We start from the raw sequence: 27,167 nt of genomic DNA, 5'->3' as shown, positions 1-27,167 counted from the left end.
CACACACACACACACACACACACACACACACAATCTAGTGTTATTTTTGTATCATTGAGATACTACTGAATATTTTATTAATAGTTTGAATTACGGTTTTGTTTTTTACATTTTTTTAATTTCCATAAATTTGAAAATGTATTACAATAGAAAACAGTCATTTTAATTTAAATAAGTGATCTCTAGATTACTCTTCAGAAATCTGTGTTAACTCACCTGAAGTCCTCCAGTGCCTCATGGATCATATTACGGACAAAGTTCATCTGAACGGAGGTGAGTGGAGCCCCACGGCCCTCGGCTCCAGATTCGGCTGCTGCCGCTGGAGCGGGAACTTTAGATCAAAACATCCGTCACTCACTGTGTAAGGCTGCGTTTGCACTGCAGATCTTAATGCACAGATCCGATCTTTTGACCATATCTGATTTTTTTGACCCATCTGTTTACATTCACTTTGGACACGACTGGTATCCGATATCTGTGTTTCGCCCCAAATTCCCATCTGATCACTTTACTATGCACATGGTAGACCCTTGGGTTTTGAATGGCCGTGTTATTAAAATTATTTATATAATTCACGTTGAGTGGCCATTATTATTGGAAAACTAACTCCTGAATGTTGTGCAATTTCTTACCAATATATAAAGTTCCCACCTCAATAAAATGCGAGCGCATACAGCACGCCGGCATTAAAACGCTGTCTTTATGGGCAAACGTGCCGCCCTTGCATTGTGGTGGCTTGGAGTTCTGAACAAAAATTCCAATCTGTGTCAGACGTGAGCAAAAAAATCCGATTTGTGTTTGTGTTTCCAGTGTAAACGCAGCCTAAAGCAACTTTTAATCTACTTGTGGCCCATTCAAACATACCTGGTGCAGCAGCAGGAGGAGCTCCGCTGACTGGCGAGTCATAGATGAGCTGGGAGGGCAGATCTCTCCTCTGACTGGGCTCAGGTGTGTTGAACGGCTGCACGGACTGAACACGTGTGCTCTGAGCAGCAGGGGGCGTGGTTATGACATCATAGTCCTGCTGGAGGACGTTCTTCTTCTCCACCTGTCAATAATCCAGATAAAAAAAAGTTGAATTTATGAATACAAAAAAAGTGTTAGATAATAAACAAAACAAGTTGGACCTTGTTGCCGTTCTGTAAATCAGTCTGTTGCGGTGGGGTAGTGATGGGCTCCTCCTCTTTGATTGGTGGAGGAGTCTGAACCACAGACGGACTATAGCAGCGACTGCCTGGAGTGCCCAATGGGGTCTTCCTCTGGGACGAGCCACCAGGAAAATGAGGTAGGTATTCAAAGTCTAGTAACACAGGAAATGCTAATGTTGGTAAACGTAAATGAAACCTTGTTATTTCATTGTTCATATTATGCTCATGTTGATTAGTTTATACAAACTTGCCTTTTTTTCCACTTGATACATCACTCAGCCTGTGTCCTTTATACTCTAAAGAGATAATTAGCAAATAATTAGTAAATAAATGAGTAAATATACAGTATATGTGTGTGTGTGTGGAATAAGTAACCTTTTTAATTAATATTTTAATTTATACTTTTATATACTTTTAAAAATTGATCAAAAGTGACAGCAAAACTTTTATAATGTTATAAAATACTTCTATTTAAAATGCTGTTGAAAATAGAAGCGTCACGTTCAAAAAATGTATCCTGGTTTCAACAAAAACATTAAGCAGCACAACTATTTTCAACAACGATAATAATAAATGTTTCTTGAGCAGCAAATCAGCATTTTAGAATGATCATGTGATACTGAAGACTGGAGTAATAACCGCAGACATTTCAGCTTTGCATTACAGTAATAAATTACATTTTAAAATATATTACAACAGAAAACAGTTATTTTAAATGTAATAATATTTCATAATATTACTGTTTTTACTGTATTTTTGGTGAGCATATGTGACTTTAAAAATATGAAAAAATCTACAAACAAGTAGAAGAAAAATCTACCTACAGTAGTCTACATATATTAAATGTAGTGGGCAAAGCTGTGAAAGACCAGTTGGAAAAGTTGCCTCACCATCTCGTACAGGTGAAAAGATGTCCAAGTTGTTTCGGCCGACTCTGAACCGGTCTGTGCTGTGCTGGCCTTCCCCTTCCCTCGAGAACATATCTATACTGCCTCCTAGAGACAAGAGAGAAATGCCAAAAAAACATTTAGCCATATAATTAATATACAACAATCATAATCTCTTGAACTCTGCCATTTATGACTGAACATAATAAAAAACACTCACCATTTCTTGAAGTTGGAGTATCAGCAAAACCATGTGTTTTGAAACCTGTAGAGAGGATGCAAAAGCCCAGAAAGGGACCATAAAAAGAGAAGACAGATGAAGATAAAGAAGAAAAAACAAGGACAATACATTAATAGAAATGAAAAAGAAGTGATCTTACCATCATTAAGAGGGGAGAAAATATCCAGGTTTAGGCTGTTCCGACCGATGCTGCTAAATTTCTCCACGTTCGGTAGCTGACCTTGGCTGTGCTGACCCTCCGCCTCTCTGGAGAACACCTCACCAGCAGTACCTACAAAGACAAAACATTCAGTACCTATAAAACCATTACAAAAGCTATAAACAGGGCTTTGAAATGCTAACCGAGCTAACCAAATATGACTGAATAAGGAATAAAACCACCTATAGACATAAAAAGGAATGTTGACCTGTGACTTGGGCTTGTCCATCACCAGGAAATTCAGAGCCAGGCACACTGGGTGGGACTGTAGATGTTGGAGTGGAAGGTCCCGTCTGCTGACCGCCCAGTTTTGCGGAGATCCTCTTATTTGATTGAGAAGACTTGCTGGATGTTTTAGTGGACTGGAAACAAGTCATTTTCAATAATCTTGAATAGTTGAATGTAGGGGCAACATTTTTTTAAATCATCAGATGTTACAAAAATTGTAAAATAAAAAAATTAAATAAGAAAATCATAATACATTAAAATTTAAGTAAATTATTTCATAAAATGCATGTTACTGCATCTTTAATCATAACTATATCAGATATTGCAAAAATTTAAATAAGTTCAATAAAAATATTAAATTAATAAAAATAAGAATAACTAAATATTAAATATTGCATCAATAAAAATACTACATTAAATTAATTCAAACTAATTAAATAAAATGAATTTCACATAAAACACTGCATGATACATACCAATCAATCATTCAAAATATATTCTCAATCAGAATTTTTAAGCTATATGAGAAGTTACCAAAAAATTGAAACAAACAAACTATTAAATAAACAAATGTTTGCATGATATTTTTATCCCCACATTTTGAATGATGAGGAAATGAGTCAGTTTAACAAAAAAAACACTACCTCACATGAAACCGAGGGTGGTTCTGAAGAAATGTGTTTATGTACAAATAACACAGACAGCTGTACCTTTAACTTGGAGGTGGAGTTCTGGAAGCGAATGCAGGTCACTGACGTCTTGTGAGCCGTGGTGATTTTGACTGGCACGCTGAGGTTTCTCAAATCATACAGGTAAATTCTGCCCTGTGTTGAGCCCACAACCAGTCCAGCTCCATCTGGAGTAAAATCAATGGCTGTGAGTGGAGACTCCACCTGCTTATTACGAAACACCCTGTGGAGATAAGCACACACATTAAATTGGTTTTTAAAAAAAAGTGTCCAAACTGCTTATTAAATGTGATGTTTTCTCTTACATTTTGCTGGAGGTGTCATAGCAGACAATCTTCTTATCAAGCCCCACAGTGACGAAGAGTAAATCATTGGCTGGAGAGAAGGCCAACCCTGAACATGGGGCTTTGTGCGCCCCTTTGAACAAGTGCAGCTCCTTTTGAGTGTTAGCATCCCAGAGTGCCACAGAGCCACTGTCCGATACCGTGCCCAGCAGAGACCTCTTCACCAGCGAGTACCGCAGATCATGGATGGGCTGAAGAGAGATCACATTGTATTTTTTACTAGGGCTTCCCGATTAATCGAAATGAAACCAAGTCTACATGCAGTTTTCCACCAAAATAAAATCTAGATGGTTGAACATTTGAAAATGAAGAAATTAAGACAGTTGTACTGTAAAATAAAGTAAACTTTTTCTCAAATGCTCAATTTCTTTAATTTACAGCGAAATATTACAATAGTAATATTTCTCATTTATACAAAACTGAACTGAGGACAATTAAAATATAAAGTTTAGTTTAGTTCACTCACTATATTTTGTCAGACTAAAAATGTCAAACTCACCACATTTGGCCCATGGCCGAAGGGTTTGCTGGACAGGTTGGTTGTGATACTGTGGAGGATGATATCTCCATAAGTGGAGCCTGATGCTGTGTAGCTATCGCCTCCATTAAAAGATACACATGTCACTTCCTCCTTGTGGTCCTACACAGAAAGAGACATGGATCAGGATGGATTAGGATGCGGCTGATTCCACCGATGTCTGTTTTGGGGCATTTTTGTGGTTGTATTTTAGCTTCATGGAAGAACATACTTCCAACAAACTTCCCACTGAATGTCCTTTGAAACTTTGAAACAAACATGCTTAAAATATGTTTGTAACCATGTGATACCTTCAGGCTTCGGTGCAACCTTTTTGTCTTTAGGTCCCAGATATTAACCGTGTTATCCAGTCCTCCGCTGACCAGGAACTGTGACGTGGAGTTCAGACTAACACGGGTTTGCTTTTTCTACAAACAAAAGGCCATTATGAGGCATACATAACCAAGACATATTTAGATAGGATAGAAGATATCAAGGTCCTCAGCTCACCCCTTCACCCAGCTCCATTACTGGAACTGGAGATGACTTGAGACTGGACACCACCAGCTTGTCCCCTATACTGCTGGCACTGACCAAGTACTGGTCTGAACACAGTCAAGGCAAACACCTTTCCATCTATGAAAAAATAAATATGCACCGTGTTTGTCCAACTCAGGGGCTTTCCATCTTTTAGACGCCACGGACCCTAAATATCATCTACATGCGAGGGTCCCCATTCTAACATTTAAAAGGCAGCTATATATTTTCATGTATAAAGACACAAATTATAATCATTTAAATTGGTATATTATGCAAATTTAAAATATTATTCGGAAAATATTTAGTTCCTATTAAGTGTCAATAAGGTTTATTTTCAATTCACTATAATACTGTACCATGTATTGTTTATTTGAATCAACATTTTTTTAATTAATTTAATATAACTGTATTTATTTGAATCTAATTATCTATTTATTTCAATATAATTTTTATGAATTTACTTATTTAAATCTAATTATATTAATAGAATAGTATTATTTTAATATAATATAATTACATTTTTTATTATTATTTATTTATTTTTACACTGTTTTTCTACAGTTTTCTCCAGAGTCCGAGAAATTTCAAACTTCACTTTGGTAAACATGGTTGTCCTTGGAAATATCTCTTCGAAAATATGCTCCAAACACACATTATCAATGTCGACTGGCATTACTGCGGGTGAATGATGCTCAGAATGCTGATGGAAATGATTTAGAGTGATGTGACAGTGATAGAGGATACTGCTGCTGCTCCAGCACACTTGAGCCACTGGATGCGTGGCACTGTGAGGGTTGAACTGCTCCACCACCGTCATGGAAGTCGAGTCCCAGATCTTCAGGCAGTCACCTGACGACACCAGCCGCGTGACCTCCTCCATAGCAACGGCTGCCAGGAGACAAAAGATGGACAGCTGTCAGGCTCGCGACCTACCGCGTGCAATGTTGACAAGAATCCCGAATGCTTTTGTACAGGAATAATAGTTACAAACAATCGTGTAGTATTGCACTTTAAAGCATTGTTGTCACTTTTCTGATTAGCAAATAATGAAACGTTTTGCATAGCCACCAATTTACCTTTACATGGTGTTATTGGTAGTCTGAACTATTATTTAGAGTCTGAATTATGCCTTTACAACGCTTAAAATATCCTCAGTGATTTTGACTAAGTTACATGCAAGTTAGCCGAAGGGCAATGCAGCTAGTTCATGAAATCTTTAACTTTAGTTAGAACCAATTCAGTTACATAAAAGCGACTGTAACGGCTAATTCTGATCAAAAAAACATTAGGAATGAATCCGTAACGCTCATCAAAACACCTTTACTCTCCAATTCGCACTTTTTTGCTGCTGTTCGTAATGTTGTGCTAACAGTTTCTGCATTCATCAGCTGATTAGCAACAGCTAGCTACTTACCCTTGGTTTAGACTATAAAAGAGTGGGGAGAAATGAGGGATATGCTCGTAAACAAACTTCACAATACATCCACGGTGGTTGAACAGATGAGTCCTTTTATTTGAAAGTAAAACTTTGTCATATCAATCAAGTTTGAACATCCGTGGCTCCAGTAACGAACCGCCACTACGGCGCGCCGCTGGGTTCAAAAACAGGAAACATTCGGAATTACAGCAACGCCTGTGTGGGTTGGGCAAATATAAGTCATTTCGTCTGTGTCAAAGTTTGCATTAATAAACACGTCTGTGGAGGAATATGCGTTCAAGTGTTTATAGCGCTGTTACATTCAAGTAAACATAAGTTAATAAGACCAACAGAACACTTACTAGAAGATTTCTTTTTAAGGAAAGACAAAGAAAAAATAAAATCACTCAGAGAAGTAATTTAATGTTTCTGAGTGCTATTAAAATGCGAAAAATATGATCTAATTAGTCTATGACCATATTGTATTAAAATGATCATACATAAACTTTCATAGTGCATTTACAGTATAACAAAGGATACTTAAGACTTTAATATAGCAGCATATTTATTTAACATTTTAAGATTCATAAAAAATAGTCAAATAAGGAATACAAGGCAGGGTACATGACTTTGCATAGTGATAATATAGATAAATATACAGCAAGGGCTCAGATGTGCTTCACATATTAACCTTTATCAAATAATCCGTTTTTTAATCTCCAAAAACTGCCACAGTTCATGTTGTCCAGCTGCAGTGCCTTCCTGCCGTCATTGTGGCAGAGGTACAAGGACTTTGACGTAGTTCATGGGAAATAAGCCAGCCTCCCCTCTGATCATTCCCTCACACCAGTTCTCATCGATCTGGCTGGTCAGAATGATGACGTCGCCCTCCTTAAAGCCCAGCTCTCCCTGGTTTTCTGGCTGGAAACTGTAAAGTGCCTGACAGCAAGGCTGATCCAAGGGGGGGCCGTTATCATCTAGCACACAAGAAGAAAAATACAGTTTATTTATGCAGCTTCTTTCCCAAGGTTAAGGTCACTTTACAGCAAAAAAACAAAAAAAAAAAACAGACAAATTCTAATGTTTCATATAAATATGAAAGTATTCCTTGTTACTATTATATTAAATTATATTATTATTTTATGAATTATACAAAATGAAAGTCTAAGACCACATTGAAAAATCAATATTTAAAAATGTAAAAAGTGCATTATGATTTAAAATTGGGGGGAAAAAAAGATTCTGTGACTATTTCTAGCTCACTAATCACATACACAAATTTGTGACACTTTTGTGAATCATTTGTGACAAATGTATGTTCATTTTTGAGTGTTTAACATTTGGTTTTCAGATTGTTTTTGGATTGTTTATTCCTGTGATGGCAAAGCTTTATTGTCAGCAGTCATTACTTCGGCCTTTAGTATCACACTGTAATTCAGAAATCATTCTAATATGCTGATTTGCTGCTCAATAAATATTTCTTATTGTCAAAAATTTTGATATTCTAATTAACTGCTTAATGTTTTTGTGGAAACCATTACATTTTTTCAGGATTCTTTGATGAATATAAAGTTCAAAAGAACAGCGTTTCATTCAGACAGAAATCTTTACTGTCACTTTTGACTAATTTAAAGCATCCTTGCTGAATTAAAAAAAAAAAAAACTCACTGTTGCTGGTTGGCTTGTCTGTTGTTGGAGCTTTAATGGTGACTTTGTCAGGAGGGTGAACCACAACCGCTGCATCTGGTAAAGAGAGATTGAAAGACATTAGTAGCAAAGCAAGCTGGGGTACTTCCAGCTACCTAATAAAATAGCTGAGAGTTTGTGTATCACATTTAAAATGACTTACATTTCTCACTCAAAGTTTCAGTAATCTCAGTATCTGTGGTACATAATACAGCATTTCAGCTAGCAGAGCATTCAGAAACTCTTTGTGAACAGTTTCTGTTTAATGTAATCAAACGACTTAATATCACAACTGATGACTGACCGGATGAGCATGTGTAAAATCCATAAGTATCCGTATAGCACACTGTGCTCGCAACTGATTTAGATGCAAATTCTCTTTTGGGTTGATTGCTTGCGTCTGCTATCCTATATACAGTGAAAAATAAGCAGGCACATTAAATGAAACCAAGGTAAGTATAGGAAATAAGTACAGCAGAAATCATGATTCTAACCTGCTCTGCAAACTACTCCTGAGATTTTCTAGAATCTGGGATGACTGGCGGTGGTAGTCCATTACTGCTTCTAAAAGACCCGAGAGGTGTTGCATCCGTTGTACCTAAAACAAAAATGTCAAACAATCAAACAATTTATGTCTGGAAAAAAACTAAACAAATAAGCAAAAACAAATAATACAATTATACAGTGGGTACGGAAAGTATTCAGACCCCCTTCAATTTTTCACTCTTTGTTATATTGCAGCCATTTGCTAAAATCATTTAAGTTAATTTTTTTTCCTCATTAATGTACACACAGCACCCCATATTGACAGAAAAACACAGAATTGTTGACATTTTTGCAGATTTATTAAAAACACACACACACACACACACACACACTAACTTACATCTCTCTCTAGGAGATTAAACATGCTTCTCTCAGCCAGTTCTCTGGATTCTTCAAACTTTTCAAATGCTTTCTTAATTTCGGAGTCTGCAATCTTTCCTTTACGCCTTTTTTTGTAATCAAAATCTAGACGGCGACCTTCAAGTTTTCTCAGATGATACTGATAACCAGAAAAAGAAGAAAAGCTATGTTTATGCCTTCATTCACAACAAAATGCATTCTATTTTCTCTTTAAATGCTCAGAATAAATGTAGTCATACAATCACAACATTACATGCATCTTACAATGCATCTACAAAATGACAGGTAATCTGAACATTAGTAAATCTGATTTTATCATCAAAATGATACCATGCCCATTTACAACATACAGACTGACCGCAATTTCCTTCAGCTCTCTGTGCTGCAGGGACTGCAGAGGATCAATGAAGGTTCGTTTCACTCGGACATCCATGCAGTCTTTTGCCTGGGCTACTTGTTTCAAAGCCTCTCCCATTTCAAGCAGAGCAAAACCTACAATTGTAGCAAAACTCAGAACTTGTATTTTGACATTTTTAAAGCAGTAAAAATAAAAATACTCATTGTGTTTAATTTGTCTCAACCATACCAAAACCAGACTCAGCTCCAAGCTCATTGCCATAGCGCTGCATGCAGTCTCCTAGAATGCCCTCTGTCTGAGGATAGCCCACAGCCTTCACCTGCCCACGAATTTTGGACACTGTATTGAGCATGCTGAGTTTTGCTCTGTATGCTTGAAGAACAAAAAAGCAAAAGAGAATCAATGAATTATAACAACAACAACAGCAAAATCACATTAACTAAACCTTAAAAAAAAATATTTAAATAAATGTTATAATAAATATTATAATATATAATACATAATATTATAATATATATTGTATAATAAATATTACAATATCTAAATTGTATTAAATGAATAAAAACCTGGGTTTGGCTGAAGATATCCTATAGTTTTTGGAACAAGGTCGAGAATCAGTTTGTGGGTAATATCAGTTTTCTACAATAAAACAATCAATAAAATAGAAAAACGAAAAAGATATTTTGATTCATTGAGATCTTGAATTTCGAAACTTTTTTCTTTATTTTGCTGAGATTGATATTTATACCCTTTCCATGATGAGGAATTCCTCATCCAGTTTTGTTCCTTCAACTCCATTGATCTTTTCCTTTAGCAACTGTAAGTATAATCAAAAAGGAACAAAATTAATATCACTTATTGTTGAGTGGGCTTGACAAAAAAGTTTATGCAATAAGTTAAGAAAGCTGATCTGATTCAGTACACAGTTGTGAAAAGAATCAGATGAACATTTGACTATTCTGACAAATTTAAATTCTCCATAACATATAAAATATTAAGGGCAATACAGAAAGTGATCATGATTACCTTAATAGTTTAATTGAAATCTTTAAACAATGATATGATAATGAGTGGCTGATCCGATTGCAACACAATCCACTGCCTACAACATTTCCAAACAAAACCCGGAAATCCACAAGCCTCGCCATTTTTAACACATTGTGATGACTGAGCATCTGTTTCCTGTGGTTCATAAGCCAAACTGTTTATGAAGGTCAGTCGTTTGGCCAATGCGCCCAAAACACTAAGAGGATTCAGACCGCCATGAATGAATCGAAAGAATGTGACCTTGGAAACTTTTTAATAAACATACTTTGGTGGCTTGGAGACCTAGAAACTTTCCCTAATACTGTAAACGAAACCTCCAGGAGTCAATGATCAGTCTTTATTATAAATTCCAGGAGATTTTATTATCCACAATAAACTTAATATGAACAAAAACAATAGCAGATAGTAATTGGACTTTGGATCCAAGAAACAGACAACACCCATGTGCATGTGTTTCACTAGTTTTCATTTCAGCACATTCAGCCTTAAAACCTCTGCAGTAACTCAACACTTATTCAGAAACACAAGGTGAGAAGGACATGTTTGACTACATAATTTGGAGGCTGAGAAGCACAGTTCTAGTGTGGAATTACAGCACTTAAACCTTACTTTTTAAACAGGAACGAAACATTTTCACATAGTCTAACGCCCTGTATGTTTTAGAATGGCAATTCATCATTAATTGGGCCATCATACCAGGTCACACAAGGCTGGCTGCAGTTGCTCTAGATCTGGCGAACAGAGAAAGACTGCAATGAAGTGAGGAAAAGTCCGATTAATGCCCGCGAATCGTTTCTTTTGAACAAATCTCTTTCAACGAATCTGTTCAAATAAACAGATTCGGCGATTCTTTACGTCGTGAGCTAATTGGACCCTTTTCACATTTCCGGGTTTCTCAGCAGCGGAAGTCGTCATAGTTGGGTTAACTTGAAGAGCAGTGAATGGGAGAGTATCACAAATATATTTTTTGCATTCCCATTTGCTCAAATAGCAAAAGAAAAAATTGAGAGAGACTGATAACGGCAGTCAGAAGAGAGAACGATGTCAAATTTACGGTCCCTCCCATAGACGCTGCATTAGAAACACCCTCACATTAGCGTTAACTGTTTTTTTTTGTAATTTGATGCAAAAGTGATATAATACAAAGAATAGTGTTATAAATGTACATACATTTTTTAAAAATACAAATATGAAAAACTTTCGAGGATTTATGATGCTGATGACCGTTAAACGCGTCATCACAGTCTTGTGAAAAGGGTCCATTGCGTCATCGCGTGGTTCATGTCACGGTCACTGATATAATAATATTATAGATCATTGGTCACGGACACGGTACATATCGCCAACATATTAACGATATAATTTTAAGGGTGTTACAATTTAAAATATGTCTCAGTTCAGTATGTTGCTGGCATTCAGTTCAGTTCATTTACAACGTAAATATATTTACTTTATACAATACTAAACTTCATTTACATCTCTGAAAATGTTTTGCAGGTTTTAATAAAATGCACCTCTTTAAAACCAGCTGTTATGTATGTGTCAGGTAGTAAACAAAAATATTTTGTACATTTTATGTTACAATGCTCTTCTCGATATGGTTCTCGGTTTAATGAATCGATGAGTTGTTCACTAGAGAACCACCCGGACCGATTCAGTCAGACTCGTTCAGACTGGTTTGGTTCAACTGATTCATTGAAAAGATCCGATTCAAAAGAACAGTTCATCACGAATCCGCACATTGCCATTACAGCACCAGTCCACTCAGCCCACAAACGCAGTATGTCACAAAAGTATTACAACTCTTTAAAAGCGCGATTTAAAGCGCAGTTACGTGCATATAGAGTTAGTAGGCTATCGTTTTAAAGAAACGACTCGATCACTGAAATAAATCTTGTTTGCATCGTCGCACAAAAGCTTCGTATTACCTGACTTGCTTTGTGAAACTGTTTCTTCAATCCGGCCACTGACATTCTTATCCGCGTCCGTCCTCAAATGTTTCACATGAACAAACGTGTCGGTATGGTTATCTCTGCCCGCGAGTCCACATTGCTCTCCACCCTCTTCCGTCCGTCGCAATATTTTGCATCTTGGGACATTGCCCAGATTTGATTGGTGGGGCTGTGCTGAGATCCTGCAGCTATAACGGTCCTAGAGGGCACTCATCGGGCACACGCTTGTGTCTACTGCAAGAATTTCACGATACGGAGGACAGGGTGTGAGGTGAAGATATAGGGCAACCTTAGCCTACATAAAGAATTATATTCTTAAAGTTTCCATAATTAACCAGGCTATGGAAAGACCATTGTCACTGGTGACAACTGGTTGTCACGCTTTTTACTTCAGTGAATTTTTTTTCCTCAGGATGTTTTTTGAAAGTCAATTTCTGTATAGGCACATATGTTAAATAAATTCTTTATTAGCTTCTGTGCATTAAAGATACAGTTTATTTAATACAAATTGACCAATTGTGGGGCATGTTGTCACAAAGTATGGGGTAAGTTGTCACAATTGAACATCGCATTAAACAGCACATAATGGCATTTTCAGCTAAATTTAAGCTGTGAAAAAGTATGAAACAAAAAAAAAATCGATATTTAAACAGCATAAATGATAATGTACACAAACAAATTTTGTCCAAAAATATTGTAATTATAAAAAATTGAATAAATTTATATCATACACTACCAGTCAAAAGTCATTAAGATAAAAAAATAAAATTCAAATAAGTCTCTTATGCTCATCAAGGCTGCATTTATTTAATTAAAAAATACAGTTGAAACTGTAATACTGTGAAATTTATAGTTTAAAATAAATATTTTCTATTTAAATATATTTTTAAAATGTATTTTATTCCTGTGATGGCAAAGCTGAATTTTCAGCAGCCATCAGCAAGGATGCTTTAAATTGTTCAAAAGTGACAGTAAAGATGTTTATAATGTTACAAAAGATTTCTATTTCAAATAAAGTCTGTTCTTTTGAACTTTCTATTCATCAAAGAATCCTGAAAAACACCCCTTGCCCCACTCTTTATGAAAATACCCTTGTCCTGAAAACACAATTCAATTGCATTCAGTTGTTTACCCAACAACTACAGCAAAAATAAGATGACATTAGATTTGTGCAGATTCATTCATAATGTTCGAATGTTGAATCAGTAAACACATGCTGTTGAAGCATTTATTGAGAAAACACGATTTCATTCTCTTTCAGTAATTCTCAATAAGCAGTGAGTGGTCGTCTGGGACTGTTGCCAGCAGAATACAACTAATATTTTTCATCCAAGTCTTTGCTGCTCTTTATAACCTCCTCTTCATTCTAAATATAATCTGTATCTATGTGTGTGTCGAATGTAAATATCAAATCTAAATTAATGCACCCAATGAGTTATTAGTATTGAATCATAAACGCTCTTCATAATCTGTGTATTTCTTCAGAAACTGGATGGCAGGGTCTTGATTGCATCTTATGGCCTCCTGTAAAGCCGTTTCCCCACCTATGAACATCAATATGGCACATTAGTCCTGTTGGCTGGTATATAATGCCATATCATGTGTAGTACGTCATATCATACATGACTTTGACAAAGCTATACCTGTCCTTGAGTGTGCAGTTTGCACCAGCGTTCTCCACCAGGAACTTGATGACATCCAGACGGCCCTCAGAGGCTGCGACGTGCAGCGCTGACCGTCCATCATAATCCACAGCATTCACATCTGCTCCTGACAGAAGGTACCTATAAAAGAGGAATGGACTCTGTTTTCACTGTTTTCAGTATAATTCACCGTGAGGGTTTAGAGGTCATTTATAGAAAGATGGAAAACAAACTTAATTCAAATGCTATGGTGACATTTTGGCAATCAAAATAAATTATATATTGCATAAAGAAAATTATAAATAATTGACATTTCTGGAATGTTTTTTTTTATTATTTGTAAATTTAAATTCAATAGACATTAAAGGCAGAGCAAGAAATATTACTATAATATCTAAATACTTTACAATTTTGTGGCAGAGGGCAGCAGATTGTACTCAAGAATTATTTAAATTTTTCCTTCTATCCTGACAAGTGCTTCTGTCCCTGCTGCAGAGAAACAATAACAGGATATGACCACCTCCATGCTTTACTGGAGGAATGCTGTTATTTGGATGGTGAGCTGGATTGGATTTATTGTTTGGTGTTGAAACCAAATAATTAAATTTTAATCTCATCTGCCCCAGAATCTTCAAGGTGTGTTTTGGCAAAGCTGGATAAAACACAAACTGTGCCCGTCTTCATTTCAGGCTGCAAAGCAACAAAATGTGTTAAAGGGGGGGTTATACTTTTCTATACCCACTATTTGTGTGTGTGTATATATATATATATATATATATATACATATATATATATATATACATACACGTATACATATATGTATATATAATAGAAAAGATTAACCAGACCTCAGACTCCACTTTCCACTGTCTGTAACACAGCACCTGTCTGAATTGAGTCCTTATGTCAAAACTGTGCAGCTGGAAGGTTGAAACCAGCTCCTTTGACAAAACAGACAATTATTAGAGGCCTTTTTTTAACCAGACAATAGGCTTTAGGTTTGTCAGATTGCTAGCCAGAGGCAGGTGGTACCTGGGGGAGGGGCATTCTTATACCAGAGACCATATGATTGGACATAAATTTATAATACAGGATGAGTCATCAAACTTTTTGGTCCGACAATGCAAATTTTAAATGCATATGTCTTCTAAAAGTTCATTTTTATCTGAGTTAAGGAGTGCAATATCATTTACATAAACAAAAAAGCTAAGGAACATGGACTAAAAGCCACAAAATTTCATACTGGAGTATATTAATTCATTTCCTTACCTCACAGAAATGGACACCCCTCCATGAATTTCCATTGCAGTCCAGTCCAGGAGACCAGCACATGAGTCCCAGAACTCCAGGAACCACGATCAGCACGACACCAGACTGACTGGACTTGCCAGGCACAGATGTCTGCATTGCAGAATGAAATTGAAAACAATTATATTATCCAACATAAATTATTATGCTTTCAATCCTCAGCAGTTTACCACTGTGAAATATGCACATTTAAAATGGGTACATCTGCATTATTATCCAGGAATTAAAGAGACAATATAAAGCATTCTGGACTGTGTCCATTAGAGGGCAGTAGGGGAATATAAAATTCTTTTTTAGACATTGTTTAATTCATGGACACAGTATTCATTACTGACGATTGTTACCATTATTGCTAATTAACGTTGCAGGGTAGCGGCCATTTTAATTAGTTACATGAAAGTGGGAGCAAATTTAATTGAGTAAAAAATCCTGTTAGAAATGTGAGAGTGAATTTAAACTTTGAGGAAATTAAACACAACTGATGTCAAATTTGCAATATATCACACAAATATGACTCATTATTTACCAGCTCAGTCACAAATTCACCTTGAAATGAAACATTCTGGAATAATCATTCATTCCAGCCACCTGCATCATGGAAAGGTGACATCACTTGGTCACCTGACAGGGGGCACAGTCCTCCATTACCTAGGGTTGCGGCCAATGCCGCGCCAGACTCGCAGGTGACTTCTGTCGATAAACACTGAGATGTATGCAAAATGAAAATTCAATCATGCATTCTTTCTTATCAAGAATATAATACATAAAACTGAATACCTGTAACAGTAAATCCAGCGTAGAATTGATCCCCACACCTTCTGGAAAGCACTGGAATGATTTAGTTATCAAAAACAGATGAGTTTAAAAGACCCTTTGTGATGTAGAAACAAAACTGATCTTTCAGGGAATTACCCTGGACTTACTTTCTTCTGTTGTAAGTAAAATGAAAGAGCGTGGAGATGGATGATGTCTTTTCGCAGGTTTTGATAACTGCAACGGCAGTGATGACAGTTACAATTAACACTAACAAATAAACACTGAATAGCACCGGAAAAAAATCAATTTCTCATAAAAATCACATAGCGTGCAGGATTTTCTTTTGTTGCTTAGTTGTTGTTTTTTTTGTTTGTTTTTGGTCTTTTTCCTATACACACCTGCAGGTGTGTGATGATGATGATTATTAATTGATCATAAAAATCTCATGAAAATACCTGGTGCAGTTTAGGTTTGCATCTTTGTTGCACAGTCTCCTGATGATATTCAAAACCTGTGTGAAAATGGTTTGCTTTAAGATTGCTTTTATGCTTTATTTTTCATCAAATGTAGCTGGTTAATGTAAAATTTAAGCTTACAGACTCATACTTTTCTTCTTCATCAGTGACTGGTCTGGTTGGCAGCTGTTTTTGTTCATTTTTAAACAAGCAACACTGTTACCTGTAATAAAGAAGTGCAGATAATGGCTCCTGTGAGTCCTGTCTCAACCAGCGGACTATGAGGCACACCTGCAAACATGTTTGCTGTATTTAAGCACTGCTATGCCAAAAGTCTTTGAACTGAACATCAAAATCTTGAGCCCAGAACTGAACATAAATCAAAGAAATGGAATATGTGGAATGAACTGACTGAACATACCTTGCTTGGTCAGGGTAAATGGAGACTCGTATTTGGACTATTCCTCCATCCTTACAAATCTGTGCACATAGTCAGATCCTTGCTGGTCCACCGCGAGACTGTATATGAGAGGCCAGGAAATCTCTCCCAGAATGCAAGGTTCAGCCCAGTCTCCTAAGGAAAGTCTAGATTCCAAAAAACAACAGCATCTCATTTAAACTTCAACAGGCAAACTGAATTCATAATTTGGTAATAATATTAAATTTGAGTACTAAAAAAAGAAGTACAGTTGCAATTGTAGTTCCTTTTTTATATTCGGTATATAATACATTTCTACAATATAACATAATATAATATAACAAATTATAGCTGAACTTTCACTTCTTAATTGTGGCTTTGGTTAAGATAAATTCAACCAATTTAAGATCCCAAGTTTATAAAAAATGAAAAATGTGTTTTAAAAATAGAAATTATATTATTATAATGATTATATATATATATTTCACATATCCCAAAAGTTTGGGGTTGTAAGATTTTTTAAAGGAAGTCTCTTATATTCACAAAGTCTGCAGTTATTTCATAAAAAAATACAGTAAAAAGAGAAATATTATTGAAATTTAAAAGAACTATTTAATATATTTTAAAATGTAATTTATTCCTGTGATGGCAAAGCTGAATTATCATTCTAATATGCTGATTTATCTCTCTTGTGTTTATCTGTCTCTCTCAGTGCCACTGTGGACCCCCTAAGGGATGCCGAGACCCCCTGCTGAAATGCCCCATTTCATGCCACCCTCTCTTACGTCTTCTTTCTCCTAGTCAAAAATGCACAGGATATGAGTCACGTTATGATATTTTTCAAGAAACAATTAAAAAATAACCTGTACTACTTTAAGGCTTCTTTGCACGTCTTTTTCAATAGACTGTTATATAAAAAGAACAACAACAACAACAGCAGAAACAGATTTGACGCACCTTCACAGAGGAGAGTTGTTTACATTTCATAAACAGCTTTTGTGTTTCCTCTGTGAAAGTAGAGAAATCTGGAATGACAAATCTTCCCTGCAATGCCTTCAGGATGAAAGACACAAAGCCAGTCACGCACCTGCAAGACGTTCACAAATGAAGCATATTAGCAGCATAAAAGATTAGGGGTGTTTAGTATTTATATTTAAGATGCTTTAAATTTGACTATTGGTATCAAGATTCAGTCTGGCCTGTGAAAAGTGCTCCTGTCAACAGTTCCATCTGCTTCCTGTAATTTCCGCAGCAGTCTTTAATCCGTGGGTCTGTTTGGATGATTCCTGAGCTCCACAGGGCCTGCCAAAATACAGGCAGATATGACATCCTGCACTATTGAATATTAGCCAATATTAAAGCAATAGTTCACCCAAAAGGGAAAAAACTGCTGAAAATGTACTCACCCTCAGGCCATCCAAGATGTTGATGATTTTGTTTCTTCACCGGAACAGATTTGGAGAAATTTAGCATTACATCACTTGCTCACCAATGGATCCTCTGTAGTGAATGGGTGCCATCAGAAACAGTTCAAACGTGATAAAAACATCACAATAATCCACATGTAATCCACACTCCAGTACATAAATTAATGTCTTGTGAAGTGAAAAGCTGTGGGTTTGTAAAAAATTGAATCCATCAAGTCATTTTTGCTTCCGACTAAAATACGAGTCCTTTATCCATAATATTGCTTCTCCATTGAAAACAGTTGTAAACAAATATGTCATTGGATTTTGATGTGAGAGACAACAGGGGAAAATGCCTCTCAGATGGACATGCAGCTTTTCACTTCACAAGTCATTAACTGATGGACTGAAGTTGTGTGAATTACTTGTGGAATACTGTGATGTTTTTATCAGCTGTTTGGACTCTCGTTCTGATGGCACCCATTCGAGGATCCATTGGTGAGCAAGTGATGTAATGCTAAATTTCTCCAAATCTTTTCTGATGAAGAAAAAAAACTCTACATCTTTGGGTGAACTATTCCTTTAAAGATGCTTTTTATGTACTGTACCTCAAAAAACTGATTGCAGTTGACTCTTCCCCCAGAGGCAAAACTATCAAAGAGCACATCAGCAGCCCTTTTGAAAAACAATGTGTTGTGTATGTCAGTATACATGTGGCTAGTAGCTCATGAAGCATGTTAAGCAAATGCTGCCTTGTGCATTTGAGACTCACACTTTTTTCTTAAAATGACCTTGATGCATCTCTGGTCGGCCCAAGTGTTGCCATGCTTGGCTGGCATGAAGTTTGTTCTGTTCTGGTACTGTCCGTATTGTGCCTCCATTGCTTATAAAAGATGGCATGCCTAGGGAAAAGAATGGGAATTTTATTAGAGCAGAAAAACGAAAACTAGACTAGCATTTCCTGAAGAAATATAACTTGCTACGCAACTAAATATTATACTAACGTTCAAAAGTGTGGGGTCAGTCTCTTATTCTCACCAAGGCTGCATTTATGTGATCAGTAAAACAGTAATATTGTGGAATGTCATTACAATTTAAAATAAATGTTTTCTATTTTAATATATTTTAAAATGTTATTTATCCCTGTGATGCAAAGCTGAATTTTTATAATGACCTCAGTCTTCAGTGTCCCATGATCCTTCAGAAATCACTGTAATTATGCTGATTTGGTGATTTCTTATTATTTTGTGCTGTTTAATATTTTTGTGGAAACCATGATAATTTTTTTTTCAAGATTCTTTGATTAATGTAAAGTTCAAAATAACAGCATTTATTTGAAATAGACTCTTTTAGAACATTATAAATGCCACTTTTGATCAATTTAATGCATCCTTGCTGAATGAAAGAATTAATTTCTTTAACAAATTTTGCCGATCCCAAATTTTTAAACGGTACTGTACATAAATGATTATAAAAAAAGTACAGCTTAAAATTTGATATTATATAATATAATAAATATTAGATTATATTTTATATATGTAACTAAGTATTTTATCATTATAATATTTATTTAATTAATTATGCTTTCCTAATATAATGTTATACGTAATTTAATATAATTTAAAAGGACATTAACATATTTTCATAATTAAGACTAAATGTGTGTGAGCCAGCTGCTACGCACACAAAATCATCACAGACACTGTGCAGCGTTAAGGTAGCAATTACATGTTTAAATATATGCAAGGCAGACAAGATCAATCACAATTTATTATGCTAATAGAAGTATAAAAGTAGACCAATCACAATTCAGCATGCAAATATAACGACTGCACCACTGCTGTAGAATGCCACTTAGTAAGTCAATTAAAAAGTCAATGAGAGATTTCCAGAGAGAAAAATATTACTTAAAAAAACAAAAACAAAGCTGAAATTATCTACAAATACCGTTTGAATGGAGTTTGTACACCAAGCCCAATTATTTGCAGACATTTAGTACTTAAGGTTAGAGGTGTAGAACAAACACTAACCAGAATGTTTGAGGAAACACTGCTGCCTCACAAGAGTTGTAATAATTTGAACAAAAGGAAGCAAGAGTACAAAGCTACATAAAAGCAAAAGAGAAATAACAGGAGGTAGAAATGTGTGCCACTGCAGATAAGTGCACATATTGTTATATTTTGCTCTTTTACCGTTTGAGCCCGGCGAGACATAATTGACTGGCCTCTGGGATGGAAAGGTATGTTTTGGCACAGGTTGTGGAATGTTCCCTGCAGCTTTTGTTTCCTAGTAACATTAAAAACATGTATTGAGAAAAACTATCTATATATAGACTATTAAATTTTAATTATATATAGCATCAAGCAAACCGTCTGCACATTATTATTTTGAGCGAGAACTAGCTTTTATGTGGACCTAGACATAATGATGCATGCTATGCCTGAATTATCTTATCTAAGTGTTTTACACCTTTTGAAGCCTGATGAAATACAACACAGCACATAATGCTGGTGCCAGACACGTCTTTGAAGTCTAACTAATTGCAGGTGTTTAGGGCTGTGGGGAAACATATTGAGACATATTACTCTCTCATGTCAGCATGCCTGCTAACAAATGTTAGCCTCCAGCAGTAACAACGTCTGCAGGGCTGGGATTTTATTACAGGTGAAGTACATGCTAACTTATTGTCTTTGTACAGATATGCTACACTAAGCTAAGCAGCAGAGACAATGTGTCTTTAATGTCCAATGTCTTTAATGTATTCAGGTTTATTTAAAAAAAAAAAAGAAGCAGAACAGTGGGGCAATGGAAGTGAATGGGGCCGATTTGTAAACATATTAAAATATTGTAATATTTACAATATTTGTAAAAATATAAATTGTTTCAAGATTATAGCCACATGATGTGCACAATACCCTTGAGCAAAAGACGTGCTTTTAATTGTATTGAGTGTACTTCAGATCGTAAAATTATATATTTGTAAAATATTTACTTGCAGATAATATGATATTAATGAAATAAGAGGCCATGACTATTTTTAAAACACATATGTACACTTATAAAAAGTGCACTTTGCAATAATATCAAATGAAAGGTTTTACTTTAAAGTACATTTTAAATCATATTTCAATTATTTTTGCTGTGCTTTAAAGAAGCACACTTATTTTATGTGTTGGCTAACATAATAATGTACATATAAAGAACTCGATTATAATTTTAACTGTAGAGTGTTATTTGATATTATATTTAAATGTTCTAAATTTTGCAACTTCATTACAAATGTGTAATTACAAATTTATTTTAATACATGACATTCCAATTTCAATAGAAATGACATTAAAGTATAAATGCTTCTCAGATCAACGGTACAGTTAAACCATATTACAAACACAGTATAACATATTGTGAAATTACTTATAGAGATGTACTTAAATCCTACTTAAGTGGGTCAAAAAAAGCACATAATTCAGCTAACTGGAGCTAATAGTGCAAATAAATGTACATTTTATAATTTACATTTAAATTATACATTCAAATAAATAAATTTAAACTATAATACATTTTCAGTTAACATGCAATTAAGTGTCCAAAAACATTAGATTCCATTTGTATGTGAGTAATAAGAAGTCTTTTTAAAAGCTTTTTTGTTTGTTTGTTTTTTTAACAAGGGTTAGGGTATGCATGTTAACTTTTTTAGTGTGATAAATGTGTTTCTCTGTGCAAAGTTATTCAATTCTACATGACAATGCAACTCGATAAATTCTAAAACAACTGTAAATATTATTTATATAGTTTTACATCTCAAGTAATACACAAGTTTAATTCTAAGAATTAATAGTGCTTTTATAAAATTACATATATATTTCTGCTTTTAAAACCTCTAAAAACCTGTCTCGCTTCTTCTTTTTTTTTTTAAGAATAGGAGGAAAAGAGAGGTGAGTCAAAATTATTTTTTGTGGTAATAAACAGTCTACCATTTGAGCTTAACTTGTATTGAACCTGGAATTATCCTTTAAGTCAAAACATCTCTTTTGCAAATGTCAGCTGAATGGCTAAGTCTCATTTTTAGACAACAGTAAAATGGCACATTAGCACAGGTGTATTGAGATGTCCCTCACCTCAGTCTTTTTAATAATACTGGTCATAGTTTTACGCCTCCAGGTCTGTTTTATAGTTTATGTGTGGGTGTGGTTATGAGAGCAATGCAGGACTCAGCATGTACCTTAGTAAACTTCATAGGGTCTGCGTTCCTGTTGGTGAGGGCATCTGTCATCTCTCCATTCTCTGAACGAGTGGGAGGTAAAGAATAAAAACCCAGGATGAGAAAAATCCTCCTTTGCTGAATCTTGAGAGAGGTTTAAAGATTAAGATTAGTGCTTATTTGTGAGTGCAAGATTTAAAAAGGATTTTCACAGTTGAAAACCACTAAGCACTGCCTCAGCAAAGAATGTATATGAGGCTATTTTAGAATCTAGGACACCAGGTTTCTTGCGAGTTTTAGACATTGTTTGGGTTGTGTTGTCCTCTCAGTCCAAAACCTCAGCAAATCCCACACAATAACATTTTCTGAAAACTAAAACATGAAACCATGATGCTGTGGATAGGGGACGGATGTAATCTGTCTATTTTTACTCTTAATCTTCCATACAAAAGAATAATAAATCTTAAAGGCATACAGTAGTTGAAAAAATGAAAATCATGTAATTCCAAACCTGTATGACTTTTCTTCTTATTTTGTGTTCCATAGAAGAAAGAATACACAAGGGTGTATTATTTTCATTTTTGGTTGAACATCCTCATCTCAGGAAGTTGATTTTGTGCCCAGATGGTGGTACATGCCAGACGAAGTTATGCAGACTGTACTTCCACCGCTTAGGGTGAAACTTGAAAGTAACTTATGTTTCTTTAAAAGGAAACCCACATAACATAAATATGGTTTACAAAACAATGTGAATGTGGTTTATAACAGTCTAAGCAGTTTTACTCCTTGCCACAAGTCTTTGAGTTGCTCACTTGGGGCATTAAAGGGATAGCTCACCCCAAAAATAGAAATTTGCTGAAAATGTACTCACCCTCAAGCCATCCAAGATGTAGATGAGTTTGTTTGTTCATCAGAACAGATTTGGAGAAATTTAGCTTTACATTACTGGCTCACCAATGGATCCTCTGCAGTGAATGGGTGCCGTTAGAATGAGAGTCCTGTTCTGATGAACAAACAAACTCATCTACATCTTGGATGGCTTGAGGGTGAGTGAATTTTCAGCCGTTTTTCATTTTTGGTTGAACTATTGCGTTAAACTGCTGCTGCAGTCTTTATTTCTAATCTTAAAAATACAACTGTAATTAATTAAAAGAATAAATGACTATAAATGAAATGTAATTTGTGAAGAAAAAATGTTTATATTATTATAAATGTCAAATTTACATTCATGTCACTGAAAAAGGAAGATATAACAAAGATTCTATGGCTTTTTATAGCATTATGTGTTCGTCAGCCACACTAAAACCAATATATACCACATCACTCCTCCCCAGAACACACACACTGCCTTTGCACATTTTATAGCCCAAATGTTGACCACAAGCCCAGTTAAATGAGAGTGTCTACAGAACTGTCCCATTCATTTGGCCTAGTTTAAGCAGCACTCTCACACTGAACTTGGAGTTTCCCTATAGAGTTGATGTGAATTTGGGATTTGAGTGGTGACCCGATCAATGATCAGAATAAATGGAGCTAATGTGACGCTCACAACCAGGGTCACTGTCAGTGGAAATCACCAAGTTCACAGCCTCACATCTAAATGACACTCTTGCAGTGTTTTGTTTGTCTACCTCTTTTGTCATCCTCCTTATTTGGCTCCAGCAGTTTGTTGCCGTCCAGGCCTCCGTAGCGCTTTCTCCATTTACGTCTGAGAGACGGTGTTCTCTGAAAACTAAAAAACATTTTTTTTACTATCTGCACGCATAGGTTTCTTTAGAAAGCTTGTATGTTTTATTTCAGATATGCATTAACAAAAGTTAGAAATGCAAGTGTTTTCTTGACAGCTTGCCTTTTGCCATAATAAACATCAGTAGACTACATTAATATATAATTCTCAGAGGATTTTGTAGATTCACTGAAATGAGACTTTGGGATCAAAGCAAGTGTGTCTGTGTAAAGACAAGTCTAGTCATGAAGAACAGTTCAGCGGTGAGAAACATCTGTGTGAGTTCTGACAGCTATCAATTGTCAGCTCAACTCAAAGCTGTGCCCAAGTGCTTGTTGAGAGAATATATTTTGCATTTTATTTTACTTAAATTAATTAGAGAGCACTATGCCCTATTTTTGCAGTCCTTGGGTCTAAACTGAATAGAAAATACTGATTCAAGGTTCAGACTTTATGCATTTAAAACTGACTTTCTGTATGTTCAAGAGTTTAAAACAGTTCTTACCACAGATAGGGATTTTCCTCTGCTTCTTGGCTCAAGCTGTTCTCCATGATGAAACTTCCCTTTATACTTTGGTAAAGGCAATCAACTAGGAGTTTTAACAAATCCAAATGGCGTGTTTGTCTAGCATCTGGAGACAAAGATGAATCTTTTTGGCAGCTGTGCATTCAGTGAGACAAAGTGTTAGAGCCAGTCTCAGTGTCAACAACCAGTTTTTAGCTGGATGAAAATAGGAGGAACTTAACTGCATCTTGGAGGAGGGATCTCTATTCTGGAAAGGAATACCCCGTAAATAAAAGGAGAACCAAATAGACAATAAAAAAAAAATACTAGTACTGCTAGACAACTACTACTGTTGTTAATAATAATAATAATAATAATCACTATTGCTACCAAAAAGAGTTATTTAATAATATCTTTAAAACAATTATTATAATATATGTAGTATATAATTTCATTTTTAAAAATACATGAAAATCACTATTATTATTATTATTTATGGTAAGTAATAATATATATTATATGCCATCAAAGGAAATATAAGAGCAAACACTGCCTCAAAAAAATCGACTTCAGAACGACAAATAAATTCTCATTTTCCCTCACGCAGTCTCTGTTCTGCGCATTTTGCGCGCATTGTTGACGCTCTAAATGTATTTTTGTATTTATTTTATTTATTTTAATTAATAAACATTATTCAAAGACAAACACTTAAGGCATATTTTAACAATCATAAATCTGTTTTTTTTTTCGTGTTGAAACAGCATTTAAAGAAAAACAGAACAATACAGAGAAAAAAAAAAGAAAAAAAAGGGGTGAGGGTCTTAATCTAATAACATGTATAAATCCAAAGCAGAAAGAAGTTTCAAGGCATTTCTGTCCGTCATCCATTGAAGAGATTTTGCAAATAACTTCAAATCATTCTTCAATCCAGTGAAATGGGGGTTAACCTTTAAATACTTACATCTGTGGATAAAGTGTTTGATGTATTTAAAATATGTTGTCATGCGCGTGTCCGATGCTGCTCACTAAAGATACCTGAATAAAGCTTATGTTTTTTAGCTAATGCATTCCCAAATTCTTAGTTCTGTACGAATATCTTTATTTCCACTTGTGCGTCCCTCAGCATTGTGCAGTCGGACGCGGAAAATCCCACTTTACAGCTCTGTCTCTATTAGTGTTCACTCACAATACAACACTATGCCTAGAAAGGATAAGCCGGTAGGGCTTATTACATATTACAATACATTCTTTATGAATATTAATATGTATTCGTGCTTTTATATGAATCATTATAGGTTTAATAATGATAGCAGTCATATCACCTAAAGATGAGTGAAGTATCACCTAGTTTTAATTCTGGTACACTGATGTTCTGACCGTCAGTTAATGGCATTAATCATGTAACAAGGTAAAACTGTTTTCTCTTTTAGAGTAAAAGCATCCCAAAACCACCGGAGACACCGCCCGGCCGTTACTAAAGTTAAAAGACGGGACGATTACAATAGCAATACATGCTAAACCCGGGGCCAAACAAAACGCAATCACTGGTTGAGTATCATAAATATATGAATAAAGAAACTTAGCCTTTGTGTATGAGGAGTTCATGCACCATGAGCATTGTGTTTGTGACAGATGTGTCTGAGGAGGCGGTGGGTGTCCTCATTGCCGCACCGCCGACAGACGGAGAGGCCAATGCTGAACTGCTGCGCTATTTATCCAAAGTCCTGGAGCTGAAGAAGAGTGAAGTATCATTAGATAAGGTCAGCAGCCTTAAACGCCAACTATGGTGTATTTAAATGTTTTCTGCCCACTATAATGATATATTATTAATAATTAATGTGGTTTCAATTGCTTCATATAGGGTTCCAAATCCAGAGAAAAAGTTATCAAGGTGACTGCAGCTGTCAGCCAGGAGGAGATCCTGAAGAAACTGAGGACAGAAGCTAGTGGTTGATACCGAAATGGACTGTTTTGACCCACATGTTCCAGGATTAAAAAATAAATAAAAATCAGTGCAGTTTTCTATGTATCATTTGCATCTTAAAACCATGGTCCATGCAATATTAGATTTAGATTTTTGTCAAATAAAATGCTATTTTATTTTTGTGTATTTACCAGTTTTTAATTATTTTGTGTGTATTGAGGATGCTATGATGGAAATGTTGAATGCAGTCCAAACATATGATCTTTTAAATGTATCAACAATAATTTCATATTTTATAGTTTATTAGATATTATTATCATATGTTTATTAATTTTATTTGAATGCATTAAAGTTCAGGATAATTATCCTGCCCCTGCCTCTTTTTTTTTTTTTTTTTTAAGAAGTGCCTGAGGTTCAACACCATTGACAGATGTGTTCATTAGGAGAACCTAATGAGTATAGTTATCAGACATTCACTATAAGAGCCCATCAATGAATATTAAAGATTTTTAGAGTCTCAATGTCTGCATTTATATTCAGTTTAAAATCTTACCTGTGGTATCATTTGGACATCAATTTTACATTACCTTACACTTGTTATACAATAACATAACATGCATAGAGGTAGGTATTATATTAAAATGAATTTGAACCTTCTGTTTTTCA

The 27,167-nt window shown here is 35.3% G+C and overlaps 2 protein-coding genes and 2 pseudogenes across 3 annotated transcripts; 1 reads left to right on the top strand and 3 right to left on the bottom strand.

The window, feature by feature from the left end:
• Positions 1–212: 212 nt before the first annotated feature.
• LOC107695596 (protein NEDD1-like) lies at positions 213–6,667 on the bottom strand. Its single transcript, XM_016495596.1, has 15 exons — positions 6,208–6,667; positions 5,538–5,681; positions 4,764–4,858; positions 4,565–4,681; positions 4,236–4,376; positions 3,698–3,927; positions 3,414–3,615; positions 2,684–2,837; positions 2,416–2,547; positions 2,256–2,300; positions 2,039–2,143; positions 1,400–1,444; positions 1,128–1,300; positions 865–1,048; positions 213–331 (listed from the first exon to the last, which is right to left on the bottom strand). Exons 2-15 carry the CDS (start codon positions 5,671–5,673, stop codon positions 213–215), a joined length of 1,878 nt encoding a protein of 625 aa, XP_016351082.1. The 5' UTR covers positions 5,674–5,681; positions 6,208–6,667.
• A 105-nt stretch (positions 6,668–6,772) lies between these two features.
• LOC107695605 (endophilin-A3-like) lies at positions 6,773–12,356 on the bottom strand. 2 transcript variants are annotated; one of them, XM_016495604.1, is made up of 11 exons: positions 12,136–12,356; positions 9,909–9,977; positions 9,727–9,799; positions 9,389–9,532; positions 9,161–9,294; positions 8,783–8,941; positions 8,391–8,494; positions 8,201–8,304; positions 8,060–8,092; positions 7,879–7,953; positions 6,773–7,187 (listed from the first exon to the last, which is right to left on the bottom strand). In XM_016495604.1, exons 1-11 carry the CDS (start codon positions 12,178–12,180, stop codon positions 6,979–6,981), a joined length of 1,149 nt encoding a protein of 382 aa, XP_016351090.1. In that variant the 5' UTR covers positions 12,181–12,356; the 3' UTR covers positions 6,773–6,978. The 2 variants fall into 2 exon arrangements, with proteins under 2 accessions (XP_016351090.1, XP_016351091.1); XM_016495605.1 differs by lacking the exon at positions 8,060–8,092.
• A 1,400-nt stretch (positions 12,357–13,756) lies between these two features.
• LOC107695592 (glutaminase liver isoform, mitochondrial-like) lies at positions 13,757–24,739 on the bottom strand (annotated as a pseudogene).
• Positions 24,740–25,639: 900 nt separating this feature from the next.
• On the top strand, positions 25,640–26,531 carry LOC107695595 (UPF0235 protein C15orf40 homolog; annotated as a pseudogene).
• Positions 26,532–27,167: the final 636 nt, after the last annotated feature.

The sequence above is a fragment of the Sinocyclocheilus anshuiensis genome, unplaced genomic scaffold (assembly GCF_001515605.1).
Source record: "Sinocyclocheilus anshuiensis isolate Anshui unplaced genomic scaffold, SAMN03320099.WGS_v1.1 scaffold770, whole genome shotgun sequence".
NCBI lineage: Eukaryota > Metazoa > Chordata > Actinopteri > Cypriniformes > Cyprinidae > Sinocyclocheilus > Sinocyclocheilus anshuiensis.
Note: the sequence above shows the minus strand (reverse complement) of the source record. Positions and strands in the feature narration are given on the sequence as shown.